The sequence below is a fragment of the Dromaius novaehollandiae genome, chromosome 7 (assembly GCF_036370855.1).
Source record: "Dromaius novaehollandiae isolate bDroNov1 chromosome 7, bDroNov1.hap1, whole genome shotgun sequence".
Lineage (NCBI taxonomy): Eukaryota > Metazoa > Chordata > Aves > Casuariiformes > Dromaiidae > Dromaius > Dromaius novaehollandiae.
The window spans coordinates 20,145,199-20,170,002 of record NC_088104.1 but is presented as its reverse complement, the minus strand read 5'-3'; the positions used below and the strand labels follow the sequence as shown (position 1 = coordinate 20,170,002).

General features: G+C 38.3%; 1 protein-coding gene across 4 annotated transcripts in view; it reads left to right on the top strand.

Moving 5' to 3' along the window:
* Positions 1 to 24,804, top strand: part of DPP4 (dipeptidyl peptidase 4) — a 91,658-nt gene that overhangs the window by 7,268 nt on the left and 59,586 nt on the right. For all 4 annotated transcript variants that reach the window (XM_064514854.1, XM_064514852.1, XM_026094542.2 and 1 more), the window contains exons 3-22: positions 965 to 1,057; positions 1,609 to 1,712; positions 1,845 to 1,919; positions 3,904 to 3,956; positions 4,052 to 4,124; positions 5,276 to 5,396; positions 5,819 to 5,979; positions 7,389 to 7,492; positions 10,606 to 10,741; positions 10,894 to 10,938; positions 13,526 to 13,630; positions 13,780 to 13,847; positions 14,042 to 14,095; positions 14,551 to 14,675; positions 15,965 to 16,012; positions 16,490 to 16,588; positions 18,595 to 18,664; positions 21,207 to 21,401; positions 22,132 to 22,186; positions 23,559 to 23,658. In XM_064514854.1, coding sequence (XP_064370924.1) covers positions 965 to 1,057; positions 1,609 to 1,712; positions 1,845 to 1,919; positions 3,904 to 3,956; positions 4,052 to 4,124; positions 5,276 to 5,396; positions 5,819 to 5,979; positions 7,389 to 7,492; positions 10,606 to 10,741; positions 10,894 to 10,938; positions 13,526 to 13,630; positions 13,780 to 13,847; positions 14,042 to 14,095; positions 14,551 to 14,675; positions 15,965 to 16,012; positions 16,490 to 16,588; positions 18,595 to 18,664; positions 21,207 to 21,401; positions 22,132 to 22,186; positions 23,559 to 23,658 — 1,884 coding nt within the window. The remainder of the gene's footprint in view (positions 1 to 964; positions 1,058 to 1,608; positions 1,713 to 1,844; positions 1,920 to 3,903; positions 3,957 to 4,051; positions 4,125 to 5,275; positions 5,397 to 5,818; positions 5,980 to 7,388; positions 7,493 to 10,605; positions 10,742 to 10,893; positions 10,939 to 13,525; positions 13,631 to 13,779; positions 13,848 to 14,041; positions 14,096 to 14,550; positions 14,676 to 15,964; positions 16,013 to 16,489; positions 16,589 to 18,594; positions 18,665 to 21,206; positions 21,402 to 22,131; positions 22,187 to 23,558; positions 23,659 to 24,804) is intronic.

Sequence of the window (24,804 nt, the reverse complement as noted above, 5' to 3'; positions counted from 1 at the left end):
TTATGCACTGCAGCCAGTAAAGAAAAAAAAAAGAAAGAAAGAAAAAAGAAAAAAATATATTTTTCATAGAAGGTGGCTGCAGCCCACTGAAGCTGATGACCAAACTCAATAGCTTAACTGGGGTCAAGGTTTTATTTAGTCTTTTTATAGTAACCCAGTTACATGGTTTTAATTTTGCAGTCAACATAGTAATCAACATAGTAATAAATTGGAACAATCATTAAGATGCTTAGATACCTTGGTGAAAAACACATCCAGAGAAGGATAAATATTTAACTAGCTATTTCATCATAAACTTACAATTTTTTTTTTACTTTTCGTAAAAAAGAATAATGTTCATCACTGAAAATTTTACTGATCCTTAAATGTTATATTTGAGCCATTTATGAAATTTGAGTTTAATGATAGGCAGATGATTCATTCTAGAAGGATATATGAACAGAAAGTATTACATAATATGTGATAAAGTACAGAAGCCACTTTAATTTTAGGATATCTTTCAAGGACTCTTTACATCTACTCGTATGGATGCCATATCCCTTTCATTTAGATAACTTTGCCCATCCACCACTCTGAAGCATGAGGACCTGTATGTGCTCCTCTGAGGGAGTACAGGGGACAGAGGTCTTCTGTTTATTTTGTCACCATCAGAAAGGTGTTTTGACTTACTGGTGAGATAACAGCTCTCATGCAGCTGAAGGTAAAATACCAGTGGAGAAAAGACATGTGCAACTTTTACCATGAGCTTGTTTAGTGAAGTCACCGGTGTTCCTTTATTTTATGGTTGCTGAATTAATCTTCCAGTAAAGCTTTAGTGCCATCTCACTGCCAGGAATTTAGAGCTGGTTAGCTAAAACACATCAGTAGACAACAGCAATAGCACTTGTTTAGTAGTGAGGTTAAGAAGCTGGGGTGGCGTAAACTGCAGCACCACCAGAATCTCTTGTGTTTTTCTTTCTTTCAGAGAGTACCCCTGATTCACGAAAAACGTATACTCTACAGAATTATTTGAATGGTGACTATACGTACAAAACATATGATTTGCAGTGGATTTCAGGTAATTCATTTCTATGTGTAGCATGAATATCAAGAAAAGTACTACTTTCAGTAAGCACTTATCTGAGTGCTCAGAGATGACTACTATATACTGAAAAACGTTGAATTATTTAATGGTGCCATTATGGAATGGTGTGTACCTTAGAGTTACAATTTTTTTCCTTAGATGTGCACTGGGTTCATGGCAGGATGCATTCCCCTATTGCTAAAAGAGGTTGCTTGCATCTATGTGTTTTTGTAGAAACATGTACTCCGAAGTGTGTCACCTTCCTGTGCATCAGGATACTCAGGGAACAGTGGGATATGGGGTGCTCTTCCTTTTGGATATGCGTAGTCCCCCAAAGGAAAGAGATGTCAGAAGGCTGAGACTGTGAACCCAAGGCATACATTTTGTGGAAGTTCTTGTGCTGTATGCATCCTTTCATTAATTGGAAACAGAATATCGACCAGACTTTTGAATTTTGCTTTATGCCTTAAAACATAGGGGGAAAAGAGAAGTAACTGATAAGCATATTATTGTACTGTTTATTGGCATCTCTCTTGCTTTCTTAGGAAATCAGTACCTTCATGAAACAGCTAATGGTGACATCCGACTCTTCGATGCTGACAGTGGAACATCTGAAAAATCCTCAGAAGTCTTCTCAAATACAACACTAGTATGTTGACTTACACACAATACATTCAAACTTGCATATAAGACTTTCAGAAGGATACCGAATTTAGTATTTCCTTCTGCATGTTTCCCTGGAATCAGTGCTTAATTTGTTCTTTCTTGCCTCTATTGACAGGACAAATACAAAGCAACCACAGTTCTGTTGTCTCCTGACCAGAAGTTTGCTCTTCTGCAGTACAGCTATACAAAGGTAGAAACATGCTTTACTTCTCTGAAGGTGAAACTGAAAAGCAGGAATGACTGAGCAAGAAGGTGGTCTTGAAAGTGGGAATCAATACAGGGCTGGGAGAGAGCAAGGGAAATGCAGGAAGATGGATGAATGAGATGGATGTCTGCGGGAGGACACTGAAGTCTGATTAGGCAGGAGGTGGGGAGAGAGAGACAGGGACTGACTGGCCAGAGGCCCTAGGCTTGGAAAATAAAGAGAGAGGTTTAACAGGATCTGTGAGCTTGGCATTAGAAATATGACTGCCTGAACAAAGAAGCCAGATAAAAGGTTTGGGGTTATAACACAAGGAGAGTGAGGCTGAATGATTAATCTGGGCAGATAGGCTAAAAGAGTAGAAGAGCATGACTGTCCCAGGAGTTGGGTAGGTAAGGAGAAATGATAAGTATAAGGGCTTGAGACAATAGACAGCAATTTGACAGCAGGCTGGTGGTGCTAGGACAATTTAAAACTGAGGAAAATGAAAAACAGTATGTGCTCATAAGAGAAGGCTGCTGTCAGCAAGTATGTGAACAAAATGCCTCATCCTCGCTTGGCGCTGAACCATGTAACAAAGGTCAACCTACGTTTATGCCAGTTGGCATAAAAACCTGGTCCTGTATGCCACTTAAGGACTGTTATGGAAACCTAATGGGGGCACTAATTTATCCTACTGTGTGTACACTGAAACCAATAACTTTTTTTTTTCCTCCTTTCTCTCTAAAGAGAGGTGCCTGTTATCTTTGTAGAAAGCTCAGGGATAACTTGTGCAGCTGCAAATACCAGAGGACTGTGTCACTGAGCTGTATGTTCTGGCTTTGCAGTCCAAGAATGCCTATCACAATGTTACAGCCACAATCTAGGCAGTTAGTCATCACTTTTTTACAGTCTTAGCTTCTATGGTAGGTACTGCTAGCCAGTTACTTCTGCCTTCCTGGATTGTTCAGAAGTTTTTGGCTTTTCACTGCATCATTAGTGATCACAAAATGCCTTGTATTTTTCTAGCTACCCTAGACTTCCCATCTACTCATGATTTATTGTTCTGTACTGTTTTATCTACTGCAGTCGTAAGAGTTAATTTTATTTTAATGCTGAAACAAGGTCTTTTAATCCTTATATAATAGTGTGGTTGAAATTTATGTTATTATTAATGTTTATTGCAATAAACAAAGTAAAAAAATGAATCATGAGGATGTGGACACTTCTTATGTAATAGCCATCTGCTTGTGTAGTACCAAGATATTGTTTTATATCTTCATACAAATCTTCAAGAACCATCATAAAAGGTAGCGTTATTGTAGGATGTCATCACCGTGGGCTAAATCAAACCTCTTCAGCCCCACATAGTGAACACACTTTTATATGTCTCTATGTTATCATCATCTTCTTTCTCTCTGTACGTGCCCACGGTGATTCAGACTTCAAGAGGAGGGTTTCTGAGAGACAATTTATTTCTGTGACAGTATCTGAATGGGGAATAGGTCACCTTGGAATTGAAGGAACTGTTACAAAAATACTGCTGGGACTTGCAAGAACTACTAAACAGGAGGATGCCTAGTTAAATACAGCATGGAAGATGAGACAGAAAACAGCAAGTCTGCCAGTAAGGCAGAAGGAGGGGGATTATCTGCAGATAGCTGCATTAGTCTGCCATGTATCTACAAGGTCCAAAAGGAAGGATTTCTGAAAATCTGCAGCATCTCTGGCCTCTATATCTCTCTGTCCTTAATCAGTCAGTCAGTGGCCTCCATCACAGTATTTAAATGACAGCCCCAGAGGTGGTGATTCTCTAGTCTTTCCTTAAACCTTGCACACTTGTTATCCTTGTAGGTTTAATGTGTTCTGTCTATCTCAAGCAAAAGCTTGAGGAGGGTTTCAGATATTTCAGTGGTAATTCAAACTGTAAGAGCTATGCAAATCTTGGTGAAATTATATTTTCTTTCTTAACATTAAAATAATTCTTTTATAGTTGTGGAGGCATTCATACACAGCTTCGTATTACATCTACGATTTCAATACAAGGTCAGTAATTTTTGCAGACAAAATATCTGCTTTTAACAGTATCTTGCAATGAAATGGCATTTCACTGCTTTGTCATTTTGTTTCTGTTTTTCCAGTTCCATCTTAGATGACAAACTGCTACCTACTGATATACAGTGTATATCCTGGTCGCCTGTCGGTCACAAACTGGTTAGTAAAGATAAGTAGAATTTTTATATACAGTCATTCTTGTACCTATGACATGGACTTCTGCAACCTTCCTACTGCTAGATAAAGTAGCTGAAGGAGTTTTGGAGCTGAGTGGTTACTGTTGCTGTAAATACTCTAGAATCCCTCTGTGTGTTTGTGTATTTTGTTTTGTTCTTTAACTGAAAGGCATTCCTCTAAGTCCTAGTGGTCCAAATAGTCATGCAACGCACAAATGCACAGGAACTTTGTGTTTTTACAGTTGCAGACAGTAGCTCATCCCTTCCAAAGGCAGCAGCATTGTAGCTGTCTGTTTACTGTGAGTTTTGACTTCTAATCGTACCATAAGCCAGTAAGTTTTATTTGATGGATGCATGTGAAAGGCATTAAAGGATCAGAATCTCTTTTCTTGAACACTTTCCCATTGTCCTCTTCCTCCCCTCATCCCCAGTCCAAGGCAGTTGTGGCAGCTACTGCTTTGCTAGGCTCCTGTTCCCTGTTATGGGTGTTGGATCTACTCTAAAGATCTTTCAGTCACAGAAGTATGTAGTGTTTATTTATTCTTATTGCTTGTGGTATAGGGATTAAAGATCCCAACCACAGAAGCAAAGGATGTTGAAAAGAACTTTCTGCATCTCGGAGTGAAGCTGTGAAATAGAAATATGTTGTTTAACTGTTGGGGAAAAAACAGAGTGGGGTGGAGAGGCAGGCAGGTGCCAAAAATAAATTAGAGGAGTTCTGAGTGCTACTAAAGAAATACATCATCTTTGCATCTTTTGGAGACAGCAGAGACCCTCATCGATGTTTTAGCAAAATACTAAAGCTACTAATAGAGGCGAATGAGCAAAAAAAGGGCTCCTAATGAAGGAAAATAAGCTTATATCGGAAGGGAAATAATAGCAAAGTTTTTAAAACTCAATACAGTAATCATGTTATTTGTAACAGTTGATTATGCTTTGCATCTCAGCTTAAAGCTAGGTTACTACACTTGATTTGTTTTCGAAAGTCATGTTTGTTAAGCATCAACGATGTCTGGCAAAATGAAACTTTTTTGTTTGTCATCTGAAGTAGAGGTAAATATCCTACTGGGTGTGGCAAAGGAAGGAAGTGGGACTTAGTGTGTCAGCAGTTGTAACCACCATGATGTCTTGCAGGCATATGTTTGGGGTAACAATGTCTATGTAAAAGCTTCACCAACAGCAGAAGCTGTGCAAATCACTAAGAATGGAGAAGAAAATAAAATTTTCAATGGAATACCAGATTGGGTTTATGAAGGTAACTACATCAAGCATATTTTATTTTGCATGATGATGTAAAACTTGTTTTTATTCTATCTTACTATAACTGTTTTAACTCATTTCTTATCATTGAAAAGTTCAAAATAATATAAATCTGTATTTTAACAGAAGCATGTATTTTATGCTACTTTTATACCTGGGTAGTCTGAGGATCTAAGAATGGAAATGAGTTAGTCTAACTTAGAGTGGATCACTAGAAATCATAATGTGTGAATTAGCTTCATAGGATAGGCTATAAGCATTGATTTTAATGTCTCATTTCAGAACCCCAAAAGCAGTATCTGCTTTTATTTGAACTTCAATTGAAAAAAATCCTATTAAAAACTAATGAGAATAGTACTTCAGATATAAGAGCCAATTTATCAATTATGACTTAAACACATTTGCATCTTTTTTCAGAGGAAATGTTTGGCACTCATTCTGCTCTGTGGTGGTCTCCAAGTGGCAATTTTCTGGCGTATGCATCATTTAATGATACAGAAGTTCCTCTTATGGAGTATTCCTTTTATTCTGAGGATACCTTGCAGTATCCAAAGACCATTAGTCTCCCATATCCCAAGGTCTGTGTTATTTATTAAACATGGTTGTTCTGCAGTTTCATTAAGAGAAGAATCTCATTTAATCAGTTTCTGCTAATGAAAATATTGTCTGTCTCTGCTCAACAGCTTGCTGTGATTACTCTTTCTGAAGTCAACAGCATCTGGCAATGTTAAAGTATTTTTATTATCTCCAGGGGAATGTGAAAAAAGTATGATTTAAGGTTTTGTTGCTTCACCAGGAAATTTTGAGAGATGGCAAGTAGATGTTGAGATAAGAAGAGCTCTTGGGGACTGAAGTTGCCTCCTGGTGCAGAGCATTTGGGAGATGTACTTTGCATTAGGGTTGTGTATGCTACTAATAATAGAATCTTCTTCAGCTAATTTAGTTATTTTTAGTTGTTGGACGCCTTTGTTGGGATGAAGGGGAAGAATCTGCTGACAGAGTTTCATTGCCCACACCTCAAGTGGTTTCAGTTTTGGCAGTGAGATTGAAGTCTTTAGTGCATGCTTCTCCTCCTCACCCCCTCGTTTGACTTTTATGCCCACTGCTCATGGCAAAGTTGACACTGGGCCAAATGGTATGAGTGTCTGAGCCCAGTACGCTGTGACCAGCTTCTTTTAGATTTTCCACAGATGGAGGGTTAAATGTTTAATACCAGATTTATTTATTTGAAGTTATTTGCCATTGCACAGGATTTTGATGTAGCAGTATGATACAGCAATATACTTAAATCACAGTGCAGGTACAAATTGCAGTTAGCCAAGTGCAGCAATTGCAATGTACAGCTGAACTGCAGTACAAACGTGATTCTCACTGCTGGTCTCTCTGACATGCTCCCCATCACGATGCGAGGCATCCCCAGGTGCCGGGGCTGAAACCAGCTCAAGCCAGTTGCTCTCTTCCAAGTTCTTTTTGTTCATTGTTAAGTTTTTTTATCCTATGTAGTGCTGAGCCGTGTACGCACCCCCCATGCTGGTCTGGCTAGCTCAGAAAGATGTCTGTGCTCTTAATTAGCTCCAGGACAAACGGTTACGCAGCCGACTGATCGACTCCTCTGACACAACCGTTTCCCTAGAGCGAAGGCCAGCCTCCCGTCCCCTCGGCGCTGAGATACCTTCAGCTTTCCCTGCCACAGCCGTGGTCGGTCGCTCCCTACCCTGCGCACGTCGCCCTCGCCCATCTCCCCAGAGCCTCCCCCAGCGCTGGCACCTGTGCAGGGATTGCATTGCTGTCACTACCTCGTAGTGCTGCATTGAAAACCACGCGGTACACACTGCTAATTTTTTGTCTTTTCACACAGTTTAAGTTAGCTGGTTCTACCTGACTGTCTATAGTCATTTCTTTGTCTATAATTTCAAATGCTTTTTTTTTTTTTTAAGCACCAAGAATGTTCTCTCTTCAAAGGGACAATGAAACATTTTATTTTTAGGCAGGAGCTAAAAATCCAACTGTGCAATTCTTTATCGTGGATACCCAATCACTTCCTGCTTTCAATTCTACTGAAATTTCTCCGCCAGAAGAAATAAACTCAGGGTAAGTAATTTTGGTTTAGTGCTTCCTTGTTTCTGTTGGGAGAGGAGGAGCTTTTATGTGTGACCTCCCTATATTCAGTGTATATTGTTTTACCCAGTCACGTGGCTCTGGTAGCAACAAGATTTACCAGAGAAAATCTGCACAGAGATTATCCTCCCAGTGATTATATATAGATGGCATATTCCATGTATGTTATATTCAGAAAGTGACAAGTTCTTGGCTCATCACATTCAGTGGAGTCTAACTATGGTGAAGTCATTTCACAGCACAACTTTAATATGAGCAAGTTTTGGTATAATCAAATTATAATGTATGTATTCCGATTCACTTTGGGGGAAAAAAAAAAGACAAAACAGAACCCTTAATGGTAAGTGAAGATTTGATTTCATTGGAAGCAGGCTCCCTGCAATTTTGTTTTGATGTAGAAAGTAATATAGCCTGCTAAGGCAAGGTAGCGTGATTATCTCCTGATTTATATTTAAAATGTTTGTATTCTGTGGAAGCATGGTAGAAAGCAGCACCTTTCAAAGTAAATGGAAAACTGTATTTCACAAATGCCACTGGAAATGTACAATATGATATAAATGTATGGATATTTTGTAAAGAGCATTTAAATTGATTTAAAATGCATGCCACAGAATGTGGTATACCAGATCTGTGTTTTTGCTGGTGGTGGTGGTTTTTTTTGTTTGTTTGTTTTTTTTAACAGTATTGTGAACATTTTTAGAGGCTTTCCCCTTACAAAAAGATGATGGGTATGGAAAAACAGGTTATACTGATGAGCTTCAGAAAAAGCAAAACAGGTTTGTTAGCTAGTGAGTAAAACAGCATTTTGTGCTGGCTGGCCAAAAAGCTACAGTTGGAGTAGAGAGGGTATCCTATTTCAGCCCTCAACACAGTATGACTATATCTGTATTAACCAAGATCCCCAAGTTTTAATATGTTGTTCTTTATTTTAGCTTTACAGTAACACTGCAATAGCTTGATGTTGTATAGCTGCTAAACACCTTTTTTTTTTTCTCCAGAATTTCAGTACATCTGAATTATAAGCATTTTATGTTTGCATCAGTTCTAGTTGGGATATCTGTTATCTTAGAGTTATGTTTCATCTTTTGCTAACATCTAATGAAAGCAGAACAATGCTGCTTTGTAACCTGGGGAGAATAACTTTCATATACCTTCCAACCTGATACTCATCTGGATAACACAGGCCAGATTTGTATGGACCTAATCCATTTTTAAATGAATGTAACACTGTATGAATCAGTATTAATACAAAGATATATCAAGTCTTGAATGATGAACGTGAGGGTTTAAACCTGCTCATCCTCCTCCTCAATGTTCCCTGACTGTTAGTCCGAATAATTGTTATAGTTAATTTGCGGCGTTCTAGGTGTTCTAGGTAGCACTTCTTCTGTCCTGCGTGTGTCCAGGTGCACGGAGCTTGTCTTAGGGAATTGCACAAAAGAAAAATTACAAGAATAAGACAATGTTGTTGTTGTATACTTTTGCTCCAAGTGCAAAATATTGAATATTTGCATCATGCATTGCTGTATGATGGGAAGTATTAACTCTCATGGTGGAAAAGTCTATTTTTACTTCCTTGGAGGTAAATCCTGAGTAAGACTGAATTTATGGACAGCCCTGAGTATTTTGCCACTTAAGATGGTAGATAAAACCTGTTAACTTTTTGCATGAATGCAATCCAGCATGAAATCCATGCAGCATTTAAATGCCACTTTTGGCATCGGGGATACAGGAGTGTCATCTTGGTTAACAGGAGGATGAAGGCAATGGATGCTTCTTGTCTGAAATGATCTGTCCTAAAAATAAGAAGTCTTCAGAACAGAGAACTTTAAAAATGATTGCAGGAATATCCTTCCTGAGCAGAAAATGAGGAAGGGCAATGAAGAACTGCTCTAATGTATACCTTGAATTAATTGCAACGTTTTTTTTTTCCCCCCAAACAAGTCCCTTCAGAGTGCTTTTTAAATTTTATTGGTCTAAATTATACTGTTTGAAACTACAATACAAAACAGCAATATTAAGTGTCCTACAAACTTTCCAGTCAAACATGAATGCAAAAATTTATGGAACATGATTTCTAAACCGCAGTCTAGAAATAAACTTGAAAGTGGTTGGTAACCAGTTGGCATGTATTTTTAATCAATCCACACTAATCGTAGTGTTTTCTTCTGTTTCTGCTCCCCTCCCCCCATTTTTGGTTACGAAGATATTCACTGTCATCACAAAACTTCCCACACGTTTTTGTTAACCAACTTTGGGGAAAAGGGGAACATGAACTTGGAACTAAGTCAAATGTGCAAATTCCGGTTGAAAATGTAGACTTGCGTTAGAGGGGAGGTTTGTTTTATTTTAGTTCATAAGGCTTCTAGGAGATATAAGATGTCTAAAATAAGAAGAGAAGAGTATCTAACATCGTAATGGTAAACAAAGCCACTGAATTTTTATGTGTGCCCTTTTAAAAATAATATACAAGAATATTCATGAAAATGATATTTTTCAGTTTTTTTCATATATTTTGATTCATTATGTCAACTAGTTAGCATTCTGAAGATGAAAGTAAAATATTCAAATAGTGACATTTGCTTTTGGTATGGTTTCTCCCTCCATTCTAACTAATGGAAATAAATGCTAAACTGAACAAAGTTCAGTATCACTCAGCAGATGCCTAGAAGCTACCAATTTCATAGAAAAGGATAAAACTCCAAAATACAAGACCTATTCAACTTAATATTAAGAAGAATTTCCTCTAGATGCAGACAATACGAGACTCATGGCACAGTCCTGAGTAGCTATTATTTCATACATTAGAGGATAGTGGTCTGGCTGTTACTCTTTAATGATAGTCTTTCTGGAAGCAGGTATACACAAACCATCTAAATCTTTACTGTATGAATGAAAATAACCAAGCAGCAAAGCAATTGACAAAAAAGTAGCATAATTACGTTTTCATCAATATTTGTCTTTGGAAGAGTCAATCGAAATGTGAAAAGCTGAATGAGTCTCATTCAGCGAATTGCTGAATACTATTGCATAGTACATTAATACAGAGAGAATTTTAAATATGTAGCAGTTTTTGCTATTTTCAGGGATCACTATTTGAGTGTTGTAACATGGGTGACAGATGAAAGGATCTGTTTGCAGTGGCTTAGAAGAATTCAGAATTTTTCAGTCCTCGCAGTCTGTGACTTTGCAAGTGCTACTGGAAATTGGACATGTCCAAAGGTAAGAAAAATGAGGTTGTCAGAGTCACGATGCTGAAAAAATGAGACTAGGAAGGTACTACTCTAGTACCTCCCTGTATTTATCTTTGTAGAAACAGACTGATTATAAAATAAACATAATTCTTGTGGGATTGTTTGTTTTTACTTTCTCAGGAAAAACAACGTACGGAAGAAAGTAAAACTGGCTGGATTGGCTATGTGAGTGTTCAGTTTCTAAAACTGCCACATGTTAAATAACGCTGTGATAGTTAAGACACTTTCTTATGAGCTTCTTGCCTGTTGTAGTGATCTTGTGTGCAGACATGACCCATTCAGTAGTTGCGTTTTGGATATATAAAAAATGATCTCACAGGGGACTGCACGACTGCCCTCCTCACACACGTTGTTGTGGGTTTGTGGTTCTGAGCGCCCCAGGCTGGGCAGACAGTGGGCCATGGGTTGGAGCTGCACGGAACTGTCCTCCCTGACCTGTGCGTCATGTTCAGCTCACCCAAAAGCAGAGAGCTCCTTCCAGACTCCTTTTTTAATTCTAACCTATTGCTTTGGTAGCGGTAGGTAGGGGCATGCAGAAGCTAGGATTCATGATTCCCTTTATATTGGAGTTGTTGGCTATGCTGATTTGGCTGCTCTCCAGTGTTTTTGCCACCACCAGAATTATCGAGATAAAATGTATTAAGAAATATATCCTAGAACTTTTGAATTAGATTGGAGGTGGTGTGTAGAGGACAAAAATCTGTTTTAGCAGTTCAGGTTGCAAAAAAACATCCCAAGTTCTCCCGGTCTTATGTTTTTATTTTTTTCCCACATCCAAAATACCCACTGGAGGGACCTGGGGACAAGATGCATATAGCTGACCAGGTGAAAATTTTCATACACTTCTGCCAAACCAGTCACTGTTTCCTGGATGATGTTTTCCAGACTGCCTTTCAGTCCCTGCGTACATGGTAGGGAGTAGGCACCTAATGAACTACACAGAAGATCTGGGGGAAGTGAAGCAGAGATTCAAAAGTTCAGACTTGGAGGGAGAAGTGAGTTTCAGAGTTTTTGATGAGAACACAGAGTACACTTTCCACTCCCGCATTTTCCACACGCTGATTATGCTTTAGTCACTAATTCACTTTTGAAGTCAAAAATGAAAGTTTAAAGAAATGCAAAGAGGGAGGCAACAGCAGGGATGAAATCATCCGCAGTATGAAGATGAGAGATCAACCCACCTGCTGTCAAATTTGATATGGAAAGGAAGGCCTTAACGCTGACACATTTTGCTTCTCTGCAGCAAAGGCTTCACAATTAGACAATGTGATGATCAAGCTGCAGACTTTGTAAACAGTTGTGCAAAATGAGAGGGCAAAATGTGAGTCTGTGCCATTAAACTAGGTTGTTGGGTTTTTTCTTTCTTTTAAAGAGACAACCCACATCTTGGGAGCTGTTGGAGGATAAAGGCAGTCTCAGTGTATAAATCTTGGATCTGTAAAGGGAGTGGAAAATAGCGAGGATTGACGGGGGAGTAGTATCTTTATTCCTTTCTGTTCTCATCTACTTAGGGATAAAATGACACTTGACCGAGCAGGGATACTCGTGTGTGTGCGTATAAACAGTTGTGTATGTACACATAGAAGCTGTGGATGTAAACATGTGTATGTGTGGGTATATCTATAGTCCCCACCCCCAAATAGAGAGGAAGCAGCAGTGCTTTTAAGAATGTCCAGGACTTTGCAGCCTCTGCGTTGCTGCATAAGGCACCAGGTCATGAGGTAAGGTAGAGCTCTCCCACTGAGTTAAAGGTAAGTCATACTTGGAAAGAAGCAAGATCGTGATAGGGGAGAGGCTAGCAAAATATTTGCCCTGTTGTTTTATGCAAAAATATTACTATGGAAGAAGCAGTGGTTATTGGGAGCATGTGAGCTAGAGGGACTCAAGTTCATCATTGCTTGCCAGAGGCGAGGAACTTTCTCCTGCTCAGAATGGCTTTTTCATTTCAGAAATGGATATCGTCTCAGAGACGTTGCATTGTGTGAATTGGCTAATTGATGTTTAGATGTTTTGGACGTGTATTACAGAAATAACTTCCATTTGGTTCAGTTTCATTCCTCTGTTTTTCTCTATACCATGAGAACACATGCAAAAGACAGTCAGTAGGAGGAATAAGTTCGTTTTCATCAGTCCCAATTGATAGATGGATAGCTCCCTTATGAAAATATTCCAGTTTGGATTCTCTGGCATTTTGAAATCACCTACTTTAGCAACATTTTCTAGCAGTTTGTTTTCATTGAAAAGGGGAAATTTTGCACTGTCAAACTAAAAATAATTCAGAATTCAAAGGACTTTTTCCACAAATATGTTTTAAAAAGGGAAATTCAAAGAAAATGTATCTTTACAAAACTTACATTGCTAAAGGTTACACCTTGATGTTAGAGTGGAACAGAATAAAACAGTGGCTTTAGAGGTAGATGGGCATACTGTTTCCTAAAGTGAGAGGGAACTAGGAATACCTGTAGGCCTTCAAATTCAAGGGAGGTAGGAGAGGGCATACATCATTACCAGGATACTGATACTCAGGAAAATCTACTGCTTAAAGAGCAATGAAATATTTTAAGTACAGTTACTTTTATTGTAGTGGCTACAGGTTCTACCTGCTAAATCATCAGACAGAATACTTTGCAGTATATATAATGATGCATTGGTTGAAGTATTGAAACTTCTGTTCTGCTATTAAAACCCAAATTTACCATTTTGGTTTGGAATTTTGTTGTTTGCTTTAATAGATATCTCTCTTGTGTTCAAGTTTCAGCCATCTGTCCCTTACTTTACACCCGATAATACTACCTACTACAAAGTCTTCAGCAATGCAATGGGTTACAAGCACATCCATTATATAAATGGCTCAGAGGTGAGTAGTAAGTTGTAGGACAGTCAGTGCTGACTTGTATTTCTCCTAGTCAGCATGGAGTTTCACATTCTACTTTTCCCTTTTTGCTTTGCTTATTTTTTTCTTTCTTTTTTCTTTTTTTCTTTTCTCTTTTTTTCTTTTTTTTCCAGGCTCCAATAGCTATTACTGAAGGAGAATGGGAAGTAACCAGCATAGCAGCTGTAACCAGTAATTTTTTGTAAGTATTGTAATTAATCTATTGGTTTCTATTAGGAGGACTTGTAACAAGAGCCTAAACAGATAGGGAGGCAGTAGGGCGCAAGGGTGTCATTTAGCTTACTAAAAATCTCATCTAAACATGTCAGATAATCCTTTAAATAGTGTAATGTACTGTAAATATCTTAACATAACCAATATGTTTTGCTTTTACAGATACTACATCAGCAATGAAAATGGTGGAATGCCAGGAGGAAGAAACCTTTATAAGTAAGATGTTTGTTATGCTGTATGAGTAAAATATTTGTTACCAAAAAAGAAAGTATTGGAAAGTAAGATTAGGATGTTCAAAGTCTAACATGGAGTCCTATGTGGAATATTTAATTAAAAACAGTTTAGGAGTATGAGCTGTGAAAATAAGTGAAATATTTTTCTATGAATTCGGTTGATAAAATGAAATAGTGGGTGAGAAGAGAGAACCAATTCCCAAAACAAAACCTCTGGTGTTTTTTTTCACTGTGATAATAATTCCTGTATTAATTGAATTCAAAAGTTTAAAGTCTGTTTTCTTGGCTATTTAAGTCAATAAGGATTCTACTCCTGAATTTTATCTTATTTCATTTGGTCATCTTATTTTTTAAAAAAGCATACATTTGTTCAGCATAGTTTTTTTTTTAAAAAAAAAACAGCCTTCATCTCTGAAATGAAACTCGTCCACTTTGCAGAGTGCTCTTGGAAAGCAGTCCAAGTTCTACTAAATGTGTTAGCTGTGATCTGAATGAAGAAAGATGCCAGTATTATTCTGTGTCCTTCAGCGAAGATGCACAGTATTATCAGCTAGTTTGTTATGGTGAGTATATGCCGAATTAATTGACATAAACATGACTCGCTGTTTAGTTGGGTGAGGAAGTTTGCTTCATCAAGATCCTGATATGCACTGCGTAACAATGATATGTGTTGGTATCTTTGGATACATTCATTGACAGCAGAAAAATGTACCCTCACCCCCACGCTCAAAATCACCTTGACAAAATTTACAAAGAATAAAAATGATAGCCCTACCTATCAATGGACCTCAAAGGGGTGGCAAAACAGTCCTCTCCTATGCAGATCTGAATCTCCTCAAGAGCTGCACTTGTAATCGAAGGCCATTTGCAAGGTGCTAAAAATGGTTGTAGCCTGCTGCTACTTCAGAGCAGGTTGAATGAACAGTAAGAGCATATCCATCAAATTGTACTGCCTTTGTTGCAATTGTTTTTTGACCAAGTGGAGATGATGTATTTACTTTAGAGACAGATAATGGAAAGAAGTTTCTGTTCCAACCATAGCAGGTTGGAAATCATTGGTAAAGTTATGTAGGAAGACTTGTTTTTCTCCTATGCTGTTCCCGTATATATATATAGCATTACACGTAGATGTACTATTTGAGGGAATATGCTGTGCATGGGAAGCTGTGTCATCTGTAGAAGGATTTGGAGGCTCTCCTGGGAGCAAGGCAAGCAGTAAGCTCGGTAAAGAGAAGTTTTCCGTGTGTGGGTATAAAATTATAATGGGTAGTGTCGTTCAAAGAATCTAATGAATGTAATCATACATGAAGCACTGGGATTGCATTCTGAGCTTTTGACCTGTAAGTGTTTGTGCTAGATAGTGCAAAGGCTAAACTAATCAGAGGGGTGAAAATAACATTCTCTGATATTTCTCCTGAACTTGAAATAAATGTTGTTTTTAAGATACCATGGTCTTATATGATCTGTGGGCTAGAAAGAGAAACAGACACCAGAGAGGGAATCATTTTGTCAGACTGTAGAAGTGATCTGTTGAAGAAGACTGCTATAGTCTCCGTGACTGCTCTAAGAAGGCTTATGATTTGCAAACCATGGTCCACAATGGATTGGTAGACCTTGTTAAAGTGCAGAAGTTTAATTCTTCGGTATCTCACAGCCAAATAGGTTGTCTGCAAGAAAATTTAAATATTGTATGTGATCCTGTGAGTTCAGGCCCTACTGACTTAAAATCTGTATGTGCAGACCGGATGGAAATCAGTTCTGAACCTTTTTGATTCACCCACTTCCAATTACTCTTCAAGGGTCTTGTTGTGAGACAGCATGCAAACATGCAGGTTTTATTCTCTATTAACAGGTCCTGGACTGCCCATGTCTACTTTGCACAGAAGCAGCGATGATAATGGTATGGGATTGTCTTAAAATATCACTTGTGTCAAGCCAGAAATTTGCACTGTAAATTTAATTTAGTTTTGTTCTCATTGCTTAGTACAATAGTTAAAACATGTCAGCTTTAAAGGGTAACTTTAATTTCAGATATTTTATCTTAGTTAACCAGACAGGTAAACTAGCTCAGTGTACACTTATTCATGTTTTATTTAACATTATTTTACTTTGTGCTAGAAAACAGTGAGTAATGTATGTCTTGTTTGGTGGATAATTGTTCAGTTTTTGCAAAGGTGCATTTAGTTGGAAAATGTGGAAATCAACTTTAAAAATTAAGGGAAAGCTACAGGAAAAACAAAGACTGCAGTGAACTTAGAGTGCAGTGTAGGTTGCCATCACCTCAGAGTGAATTTTTAAACTGGTTCCAATTTAAAAAGATTAACGTATTCCAGGATAATGTTTCTAATCTTCAACTCTTATCAACTCTCTTTTTCAGTCATCAGGTATTTGGAAAATAACACTGAACTGGAAAATTCATTGAAAGATATTCAAATGCCTTCAAAAAAAATTGGCTCCATTAGTGTAGCTGGATATGGTAAGTTTAAAAGATGTTTTACCCTTCTCTCCCCATTTTCCCAAGTGCTTTGAGGTCTTTGCTAAAACGCATGACAGAAAAGTTGAATGGTTTAGCAGAGATTATTGCAGTTCTTCAGCACTTAGAGACAAGACAATTTTTTTCTGAAATCCCCAAACATTCTAATCTAAGATTAGATTTCCACTTTTTCCATAGTGTGATATCTTGATGTTTTTTGTGATGATCATGTTTTCATTAGCTCCTTTGTTCTCTGTTAATTACCTGTAAAACAGACGAGTTCCCTACTGCCACCTATTGGGAGGGCACAAAGCTCATCAAATAGGTCTTAACTTACAGGGAGGACAATTACTTTTTGGCTTGTGTGAGTAGGCAGGAATAACAGAAGAAAGAAACAATTATTATCTGTAAATGGGCACAGAATATAAATGGAAAAATTTCTTTGCAAAATCATTTAGGCTACACTTCAACAGGACCACCTCTGACTTGCTGTATGGAAATATTCCTATTGAGTAGTCACATTCTTAAAAGTATGTTCATGGTCAGCAACTACATAAACCTCTGAATGGCAAACTAGAACAAAGTATTAGTAAATCAACTGCTTAGTGCTTTGCTAACCCTGCTCATCTGAATTTGTGCATCAGGGTACAGAAGCTTCCTTGAAGTGTTCCTCGTTTGAGGAACATCAGGTAGACACAGGTCAGCAGCAGTAGGCCTGATGCCTGTCTGAACTGTTCTTGCTACAGTCTTTTGCTATTAGCCTTTCTCTTCATGACAAACTTGCTCTTGAGAAAATGAATGAATATTCTTAATGAAATTATGTTTTACAAACTGTACTGAGATCCCTCTTCCACTGTTATCTGTTCTTTTTGATGCCTCTCTCCTTCCACTGTTTATCTTATTTATATAATGACTGTCTTTACCTTTGTGTTTTCTGTCTTTTATTTTAGTCACATTTTTACTAGGGCTAAAGATGAAATCTTCCAGGCAAGATGGAGGTTTAAAGATGTTCTTCGTGCTATCAGTTGTGTATTCATCTTTTTATTCCTCTTTGTTCTTACTACTTCATCTCTTCAGGGTAAAAGCTTTTGGGTAAGGGGAATCTATTTTTAATGTCACAAACAGAAGTAAATCCATTTACGTAGTCCTGCTTCAGGTCTCAAGTCTGCTTACAAATTCATGTATGTACTTGTCAAAGAAGAAATCCATACCTGTAACTATACGGTACACGGATGTTGAAAAAAAAAAAAAAAGAAAAAATATATATTCATGTGTTCGGTTTAGAATAATATTTTTTCAGTGCTGATTAGCGCATTTTTATTTTAATGTGGAGCGTATTCATGCCTGAACAAATTTCTGTAAAGCTTGCACTCTAGCCAGTACTTCAGTACAGGCTGTCAGCATTGTTTTATGCTTCCTTTGCAGCATCCATTCTTTTAAATTTCTTGAGTGAACAATCAAGCTGGTTGGTTTGCAAAACTTATCTGTGGTCTGCATTTAAAGTGTTTGGCTAACTCTCAGCCCAATTTGGTAGAGAGAATAACATGGATGGAATGGGAATCACTGTTGCCTGAGAAATAACATATAATTGGATGTGTTTCTGGGGCACCTTACAAACTCTCATGCACAGCCTACCTGGCAGGTTCATGATATTTGGAATTTAGTTTTAGGACTGGGAGGGAAATTTGACTAGGAAAACTTTTTTGTCAGATTTATTGCTGTAAAGACTCACCAAGTTTTCCACACAAGCTTATGTTGCTTCAAGACAGCATGTTGAGTCCCCAGGTTTCATCATTATTATTTTGGACTTGCCAGTTTCAGACTTTCTGTTAACTTTGCTATAAAAAAAAAAAAAAATTAGATGAACTAGGAATATTTATCAGTATGTATTAGGATCTTTCCTAGGGCATGACTCTTTTCCTAGGGCAGGACTCAAATATGCTTTATGTGAATTGCAATGCATGTTGAGTTATTTCACTGGAACTAAGTCAAGCTCTTTTCGCTTTTAGACCTATGGTATCAAATGATTTTGCCTCCCCATTTCGATTCATCAAAGAAGTACCCTCTGCTCCTTGAAGTGTAAGTCTTCGAGTTACATGGCAATGTTGTGTTAATAATCACTTTCATCTACTTCAAATGCTCCTAATGACATCAGGAAATACAAAACTGGCATGTTTTCTAATCACTTCTTAAAGTAGTTTTAAGAGAGAATGAAAAAACAAGGTGTATCCCAATTTGTCATAGATTTCTGTACCAAAAGGTGATGTAATGCTTAACAAGAGTGTATTTTGCCTGTGGCAGTGAAGCAGATACAGAGTGTATCTGATGTAAAAATCTGGATGTAAGCATCATCTTACCTCTCTTTCCAGATTTAGAGTTCACTGAGAATTGAAATTGCAATGAGACTGCAATTCTGGAATGCAATTTCAATGGTCAATGAAATTGAATTCCAGAATGAAACCTTGACTAAGCCGCGTATCTGAAAGCTGAAGTGTGATGTCATGTTTTCTCTGTAGCGTCTGACTGTCAGCTGGTTTTAGTAAACTATATTCCATGGTCAGGCTAGCATTTGTTGTGTTTTTTCCATAAATTCAAGACCTCAAAGGCCATCACCATCAAGTTTTAAGATCTTCCCTCACCCCAAGTCTTCCTCCTAATTGAAAACCACACTAAAATTTTTGTCCATTCTGCAAAGCAAAGGGGTATTTTCCCTGTTTGTTTCAAATATCAGACATTAGCCCTTCCTCATCTACTTAAGTAATCTTGTCTTTTCTCACTCTCTCAAAATACTAAGTGAAATCCTGGAAGAGCTGACTGCCCAGTAGGCACTGGTGTTCAGTGTCGAGGAAGGGTCCTGAGCCTGTAGTCTTAGTTGAGCATGCTTTGCAAACAGCTTCAGTGCAGCCTCAGTGCCAGTGTATGTGAGGTGAGTGACGATGTGCTGGCATGGAGGCTCTCATCGGTAATTGCCCTGATGCTGGAGGGTGCAGACTTGCAGAGCTGATTTGGATTTGAGGCTTGTTTACTTTCCAAGCTGATTGTGCACCAGCGCTCTGAGGAAGGGAGCAGCTTAGCATCTCTGGCCTGTGACTTGCTTCTGGAGCTCCCCATCACCTCATTCATCAATATATGTCCCAGGTACCTTCTGTCTCCTGGACAAATGACAATCTTAGTGTGCAGCCATCAGATTAAAGGTGGTTGACCATGTCTGGTCAAGAAGGTAAAGCCAGTAAATAAGTTAATACAAAGTTTTACTTTAGCTGAGCTTGCTTATCCTTTTGCTATAAAACTGAAAAAGATATTTTTTCAGGGAATTATACAGGGGGGAGGTAGAAGCTGTTACTGTTTTCAAAGGCCTGAGTCTCCTTGGAAGAGGCTGAGCAGACCTAACTCTTGAATCTAAGATGTGAGAGTTATTTGTATGTTCTTCAGGTGAACAAATGACCACATTCTGTTACGCATTATATGCATGCTGTTATTTTATCCATCATCTACTGAAATCAACATAAAGATTCTTTAAAACTGGGATGACTGTTACCTCACATCTACAGTGCACGCTGTTCGAACAGTAGAAAAGTTGATAGGTTTCATCCTCTTTATACTGAAAACTATCAAAAACTTTTTTTCCCTTTTGAATTAATCTTTATTAGAGAAGTATATGTTTTTCATTGGTAAGCAGTTTTTTCTACTCTGAGAAACGAGCTAAGATGTTTAATAAGCATAAAAAAAGATGCATTGACCAGACCATGAGGAGATGCTTTTTGTTCTGTTCTTGCACAAGCACTTCTGTGCGTGCTAGTATGTTTCCCTTTAACTGGAAATTACTGAATTTTTTCTTTTTTTTTTCTTTTTTTTTTTTTTTGGTAACCAAAAGCTGAATCCCTCAGGAGAGTAGCTGTTACTGGTTTTTCCCTCCAAATGTTATTGTTAGATACATCTTAATATAATATAATTTGGTGGCACTGTAATAATTTTTGATATGGCTGCTGAACCTTTTAATGAGCAGTCGATGCTCTTTGCTTGTCAACACTTCTTTTGGTTTTGATTCTATTTTATTGACTTACCTGGGCTTTTGTCAGCATCACCTTTACTTCACAGTGATGTTGATATCAGAAATTCCCTCAGCTGTATCAGGATCCATACTGAATAGAAACAAAGGTGGATATTGAGAATTCCTAGTAGTTTTTCTCCTCTTACAAAACTGGGGAAAATGGGTTAAAGAGCCATAGGAACCGTTCTTTCTTTTCTTACTCTAGTAGGCCTTTTATTGAACACTGAAACTCAAATGACTAAACATGCCAACACAACAAAAAAGGGGAATTTGGTTCAGATTTTTGATAAGCCATTTAAAAACGTAATAGCTTCTTATTGAAGCAGAAAGCAGTAACTTTCCTAAATAAAATCTGGCCTGCTTTGTTGATTAACAGTCACATTTTCAAAAGTGTATTGCTTTTAATACCCAGGTAAGCTGCAGTATGGAGTAAGTTAGTGATGCTTTTTTTGTCCGCTCAGTTTAGTTTAAAAGTTTGCCAAAAATTGTCAGCAATAACTGTAGCTCAAATGCTTGATGAAACAACATGTGGAGAGTAAATGCTTGAATCCTGTGGGACTTTTCACCCAGGTATGCAGGACCCTGTAGTCAGAAAGTAGATAATGTCTTCCGGATCAACTGGGCCACTTACCTCGCAAGCACAGAACAGATCATCGTGGCCAGCTTTGATGGTCGAGGAAGTGGCTACCAAGGAGACGAAATTATGCATGCAATAAACCGAAGACTAGGAACATATGAAGTGGAAGACCAGATAGCATCAGCCAGGTGAGGTGCAGTGAAACGGTCAACAAAGGTGAAGGTTTTGAATGGTCACCTTAAAATTACTGGCAAAAGCATAACTAAATTCTACATTATATGCTGAAGAGTGCCGACAGTTGTTTTATGCTTAAAAAGAAAGAAGAATTAGTGCTTTAATAACAGATTTACTGTAGCCCTACTGTAGCCTTGTAGAGATGATAGTTTTGGCACACTGGCAAAAGGACACACGAGCAAAGGACTCAAAGCTGAAAGTTTTACTCCAGGCTTTTCTGCAAGGTTCTGCTGTGATGGAGAGTTATTTATATGTGCTGAACTACTCAGCATTCGTATCTTGGTGGTGTTTCAGAATCTTTTTTTTTTAAACCCTGACTGGATTTACAGGTGTCAGTCTGTCCCTTACTGTCACAATTTCAAGTTACTGTTCTACTTCTTAAAAACGGGGGGGGGAGGGATAAAAAAAATCTATTTCCAACAAATGATACAAATGCCAGGTATGTGGATAGAGGGCTTTGGCAGAACTTCTTCAGGTTTTGTTTTTTCACATTCACATATATTTTTCTGAATTGTTTTAAAGACATGTATGAAGCGTTGCATTTTGTCATAAGCAGTCACTGATGACGTGGGACATGCTTATTTAGACAACAGAAGAAGGCCTACATGATGGAAAACAGGAGCATGTGTGTAATTGCAGATACCTGCAATCCGATAAGCATTTAATTATTCTGTTTGCTTTTAGAAAATTTTCTGAAATGAGCTTTGTCGATAAGGACAGAATAGCTCTTTGGGGTTGGGTAAGTACTCAAAGTAGTTTGGCTGGGTTATTATTTAACTGTAACAACTAGTTGTTGCATTGCCTCCTCTGTTCCTGATGTACGTGAATGTTTAGTGTAACGAACCTCTGGGGTCATGGCAAAGTCCCATAACGGAACTGAAGAACTACATCATGCAAGTGCCTGTGTGCACAGAGACACTGCTCTTTTGCAAGCATTCAGGGACTTTTGAAACAGAAAACAACACTACTAGAGGAATTAAAAACAATTTAAAGGGATACTGCCAGGTTCCCATGTGCAAGATAATCCAATAAAAGGAAGACATTCTAGCATGCATTCAGTAGTGTCACTAGGTCACTACGTGTTCCCAGTATATCAAACCTATGGGGAAAAGCAATTTCTTTGTCTTTTGAGTTCTCAGATTGTCAGCCTCTCACTAAGTACCCTAATTTTGTTTGTGGTAGCTTTGGCAGTAATCTTCACTAAGGCCAGATTAGGCAAAGTATTTATACGTGGGTTTAATCAGTAAATACATTATCTTGCCGATCTCATCGGGTGGACTTAAGTATTGAAGTTGAAGCAAGCATTTGAGAGCTCTGAACTAGGACCAAGTTCCATTTGCCTGTAGTCTGATTTCAAGATAAGAACGACATCCAAAAATTGCTCATGTTTTTAAAAGCGAGTGGGCACGTTTCCCAAAATAACCCCTTCAAGCTGTTGTGGGGGCAGTTATTTGGGCGGTCGGTGACATTGTTTAGGTATGTTGCTGCCTGAACGCTCGAGTATGTCAGGTATATAATCATCTGTCTATCAGGCGGGAGCTTGGGAGTGAGTTTTCTGTGCGCAGCAGGCAGTGTTTCGTTGCACAGTTCCTCCCACAGACTCCGCAGAAGATGCCTCGCTCCCAGTCACAGTCTCGCTCTTGACGCCCTGGAGGAGAGGTAGCAGGTGAACCGCGGTGGGCCTGCTCTGAGGGAGCTGTACGTTTTCTGATGCTCCGGTGCAGCTCGTCATCCGGCGCGTTGTGGGCCTGAGCTTTGGTTGCCCCCGGCTGGCACAGAGAGGGGGCCCGGGGGGTCGGCAGGGGCTTGCCTCCTGTCTTGCGCTGCTGCCTACGGTGCCACCAAACGCTGTTGTACTGAGCTGAGTCACGGTTCAGCGGTGTTTGCACCCCTTTTCCACAGCAAGTTCTCATTCATCAGAGCCACAGCTGTCACGCGCGCTTTGATGCCGGTTTCCTCCACTGTGCAGGCTGGGTGAGATCTGACCCAAATTCAGAGTGCGGTTCATTAATATGAAAAATGCTGAGCCTGTAAATGTCTGATGAACAGTTTAGCAGATGGGCCCCATCCTTTTCTTTCTGACTAAAATAACAGCAATGTTTTCTTTTCAGTCTTACGGGGGATATGTGACCTCCATGGTGCTTGGCTCTGGAAGCGGAGTGTTCAAGTGTGGAATAGCGGTTGCCCCCGTGTCAAGCTGGCAATATTATGGTATGTGATGGCTTCCTCATTGCAAGGACTCCCATATGTCTTGCAGTGCACATGCTGCAAAGTGTTGATTCATAGCATAGAACTTTGATTATCTACTAGATACCATGTAAATGCCACTTGGTCTGTTTTGATGAACTCACGGATATTACATTTCAGAACTCAGCCAATTCCCTAAATCTTATTTCTCATTTTAAAAAGTCAGATGCACAATTACAGATAATGTCTTTAACCTTTAATGAATGTGAAATTATTGTAATAGTTGTAGTATTACTGTAATGTAAATATCTGCATTTGCATTCAAAAGCTGCCATGCGCTCTGAGGTGCTGAGACCATCAGTGAATGTCAGAAATCCATTGCGTCCTTTGCTTCCTTAAAATGCTGCTTTGCTTATAAGAATGAACTTATCTTGACTTATCTTAACTTTGACTTATCATCAAACTTGCATTATAAATTACTCTCTCAAAATGACAGAATGGGATTTGAATTCCTTATGGTTAGTTTTCTTTTTTCTTTTAGAGTTTAAAATTTGGATTTTATAAACTTAATCATAAGAATAGCTCAGTGTGATACAAACTAACTTCTGAACAAACAGACAAGTCTACACGTGCTTCAACCTTATTGTAATGTGTAAAGTTGTAGTTGCATGAGGCTACGAATACAGTTATAGGAGGTGTCCTCCCAGCTTAAAAAAAACTATATATAAAAATATAATATAATATAATGGTATGATTTTAACTTTTCTGGTTTGGATTTGTACAAAAGCAGTAAAAGAAAAGCCTTTCCTGGCAAACTTCTATTAAATAAGGCATAATTTATCATTCTGCATCTAGCACTGAGGCTGTGTAACAGCATATTATGTGCTCTGGCTAATGCAGCAGATCAAATCATGCTGCCAGGTATTAGTAGTAGTCAGCTGAGGATGTAGAGATGTTTTCATAATGTTTTGGACATGACTATTGCATTATGGCAGGCAATCTTTTTTAATGAAGATCAGTATCTCTAAAATTCTGCTTTTAATTGATTAGATAAGGGAAAGGGTAATGAGGGCATACATATTCAACATTAAAGAACAGTGTGTGACAGCGCTGATAGGTAGTCAAATGGACATTATAACATGATGACAGAGTATCGGTTCGTATGGCTTA